Source organism: Otolemur garnettii, unplaced genomic scaffold (assembly GCF_000181295.1).
Source record: "Otolemur garnettii isolate 467f Iridium unplaced genomic scaffold, OtoGar3 scaffold00007, whole genome shotgun sequence".
Lineage (NCBI taxonomy): Eukaryota > Metazoa > Chordata > Mammalia > Primates > Galagidae > Otolemur > Otolemur garnettii.
Genome location: NW_003852402.1, coordinates 37,368,036 through 37,370,652, shown reverse-complemented (window position 1 = coordinate 37,370,652; position 2,617 = coordinate 37,368,036). Strand labels below are relative to the sequence as shown.

The 2,617-nt window shown below is 48.8% G+C and overlaps 1 protein-coding gene across 1 annotated transcript; it reads left to right on the top strand.

Annotated features, from left to right (window-relative positions):
- The first annotated feature begins 233 nt into the window (after positions 1–233).
- On the top strand, positions 234–2,223 carry MYF6 (myogenic factor 6). The gene is made up of 3 exons (XM_003783386.2): positions 234–967; positions 1,241–1,331; positions 1,583–2,223. The coding sequence occupies exons 1-3, from the start codon at positions 449–451 to the stop codon at positions 1,699–1,701; spliced, it is 729 nt and encodes a 242-aa protein (XP_003783434.1). The 5' UTR covers positions 234–448; the 3' UTR covers positions 1,702–2,223.
- Positions 2,224–2,617: the final 394 nt, after the last annotated feature.

Here is a 2,617-nt window from a genome sequence, read left to right as displayed (position 1 = left end):
TGAAATCTTTCATCATGGATCTATACTTAGAATTCAGACGTGTGTGCAGGGGGAGGGGAATGGAACAGCATTAATCCCCAGTTGTTTTAAGTTGTCCGGCAAGCAGGTTAATATCTGTCCAAATTGGAAGTGTTTAATGCTTTGCCTAAATTACGTGATTCTCCCTGTGTATTTTGTTTTAACCTGCTCTGCCTATAGTCACACCACTCTGGGAGGTGACACTCCTCAGTTTTCTTTCAAACTGGATGTTATAGAGGCACTAGCTGCAGTCACATTGGTAGAGTGGTGCTCCATGACAGCTAAAAGTTGGATTGAGTTTCAGGAGCTACTATATATAAAGCTGGGTCGACTTATGTCACCGCACTAATTAAATGCCATCTGGGTGGTTCCTCTGGGTTGTTGAGTTCTTCACCCAGTCCAGATACAGTCAGAAGCCAAGGAGCAGAACATGATGATGGACCTTTTTGAAACTGGCTCCTATTTCTTCTACTTGGATGGAGAAAACGTTACTCTGCAGCCGTTGGAAGTGGCAGAGGGCTCTCCTCTGTATCCAGGGAGTGATGGTACCCTGTCCCCCTGCCAGGACCAAATGCCCCCGGAAGCCGGGAGCGACAGCAGTGGAGAGGAACACGTCCTGGCACCCCCAGGCCTACAGCCACCCCACTGCCCCGGCCAGTGTCTGATCTGGGCTTGCAAGACCTGCAAGAGAAAATCTGCCCCTACGGACCGACGAAAAGCCGCCACCCTGCGCGAAAGGAGGAGGCTGAAGAAAATAAACGAGGCCTTCGAGGCCCTGAAGCGGCGGACTGTGGCCAACCCCAACCAGAGGCTGCCCAAGGTGGAGATTCTGCGCAGCGCCATCAGCTACATTGAGCGGCTCCAGGACGTGCTGCACCGGCTGGACCAGCAGGAGAAGATGCAGGAGCTGGGGGTGGACCCCTTCAGTAACAGACCCAAGCAAGAAAATGTAAGCCTAGCTGCTGCCGGCAGGGAAAGGCGAGGGCTGCTGGAACGCCTTCCGTAGGGCCTTAACCTCCAGCTGCTCCGTCTGCTTCCCTCCCCTTTCGCCTGCCCCTCCCGCTCCCTCTCTAATGAACCCCCAGTGACCCTAGGAGACCCGGTGTTTGCAGTAGGCAGGAAATGCGTCCCCGGCCCGAGGGAACAGAAAAGCCCCCGGTTCCCCCAACGCTCCCGGAACCCAAGTCTCTTTCCTAATCTGCTGCCTTGGTTTTCCCTCCAGCTCGAGGGTGCGGATTTCCTGCGCACCTGCAGCTCCCAGTGGCCAAGTGTTTCGGATCATTCCAGGGGGCTCCTGATAACTTCTAAGGAAGGTAAAGTAAAGGAAAGGGCACTGAGCTGCACCAGAGAAAATCCCGGACCGGGCTAGGGTGCGGGGTTCAGGGCCGGAAGGGCTCGAAGCGATAGTGGGGACGCCCCTGGAACAAAGGCGATCTTTGCTCCCAGCGGTCGGCTCAGCGGAGGGCGCTCGAGGGGGGTGCGGGGCGCGCGGGGCTGTTTCCCTCTTCCTTCCTTACTGTGTGTGTGTGTGTGTGTGTGTGTTTGGTTTTGTGTGTGTGTTCAGGCGGAGCAAGCATTGATTCGTCTGCCTCGAGTAGCCTTCGATGCCTTTCTTCTATCGTGGACAGTATTTCCTCGGAGGAACGCAAACTCCCCTGCGTGGAGGAGGTGGTGGAGAAGTAACTTGGGGCCGACGAGTGACACATTCTCCGCGCAGAAGCAGGAAGATCCCACCCCCACCCCCACCCCCGACCCCCGCCTCGGCTTAATCCTTTAGATCAGGTCATATTACATTAATATTTAGGAACCCAGGCCCAGGAGTTTAAGAAAGGCCAGGAGACATTCACAAAGAAACTTCCAAACGTGCCCGCTCAAATGAAAAAGCCTTTTGGATCTTATTTTCTGGAACCCCGAGTGGCTTGGGTCTAGAGCCCTTATTTTGTTTTTGTTTGGTTTTGTAATTTATTAACTTTTATGATGATGATTTTGTGCCATATTCAAAAGAAGTTCATTCCTGTCTAAAAGCAAAGTGCGAACGTTGCATTTAATGTTAGTAATATTTAATGTATTTTTGTACATAGTCTTAGTACTTTCATTTTTTAAGTAAACCTAAGAAATATATATTTTAAACGTGGAATGACATACTGTATATAAAATGTGCAAGGATCTTGGTATTATAATATTAAAAATAAGTTTCTATACGAACAAAGTTGGTCCTAATTTGAACTGGAAAAATATTTTGAGGGCATATGTACAAAAATAAAGAGGAACCATATTTTAATTTAGACACTGCACAGGCCCATTTATTTGGGTATTTCCTTTAAGGCTGATTTAAAAGGTGAGAAATCGGTTGTTTGCCTTTGTCTGAATTAAACTGGGCGTTTTTCTATCTCATGAAAACCTCACAGTGGTGATAGGGAGTGAAGAGTATCCGGAAGGAATCTGTCATGTTTTTCCTTTATCAGCATATATATTTTTTTCCTGTTTCTGCTGTACTATCCTTAAAGATCTGGGTGAAGTTGACTTACAAAAGTTTACAATTGAATATTTTCAGTCAGTGAGAGCTTATTGCAAGAAATTACCACTTCTAGCCTGAGCA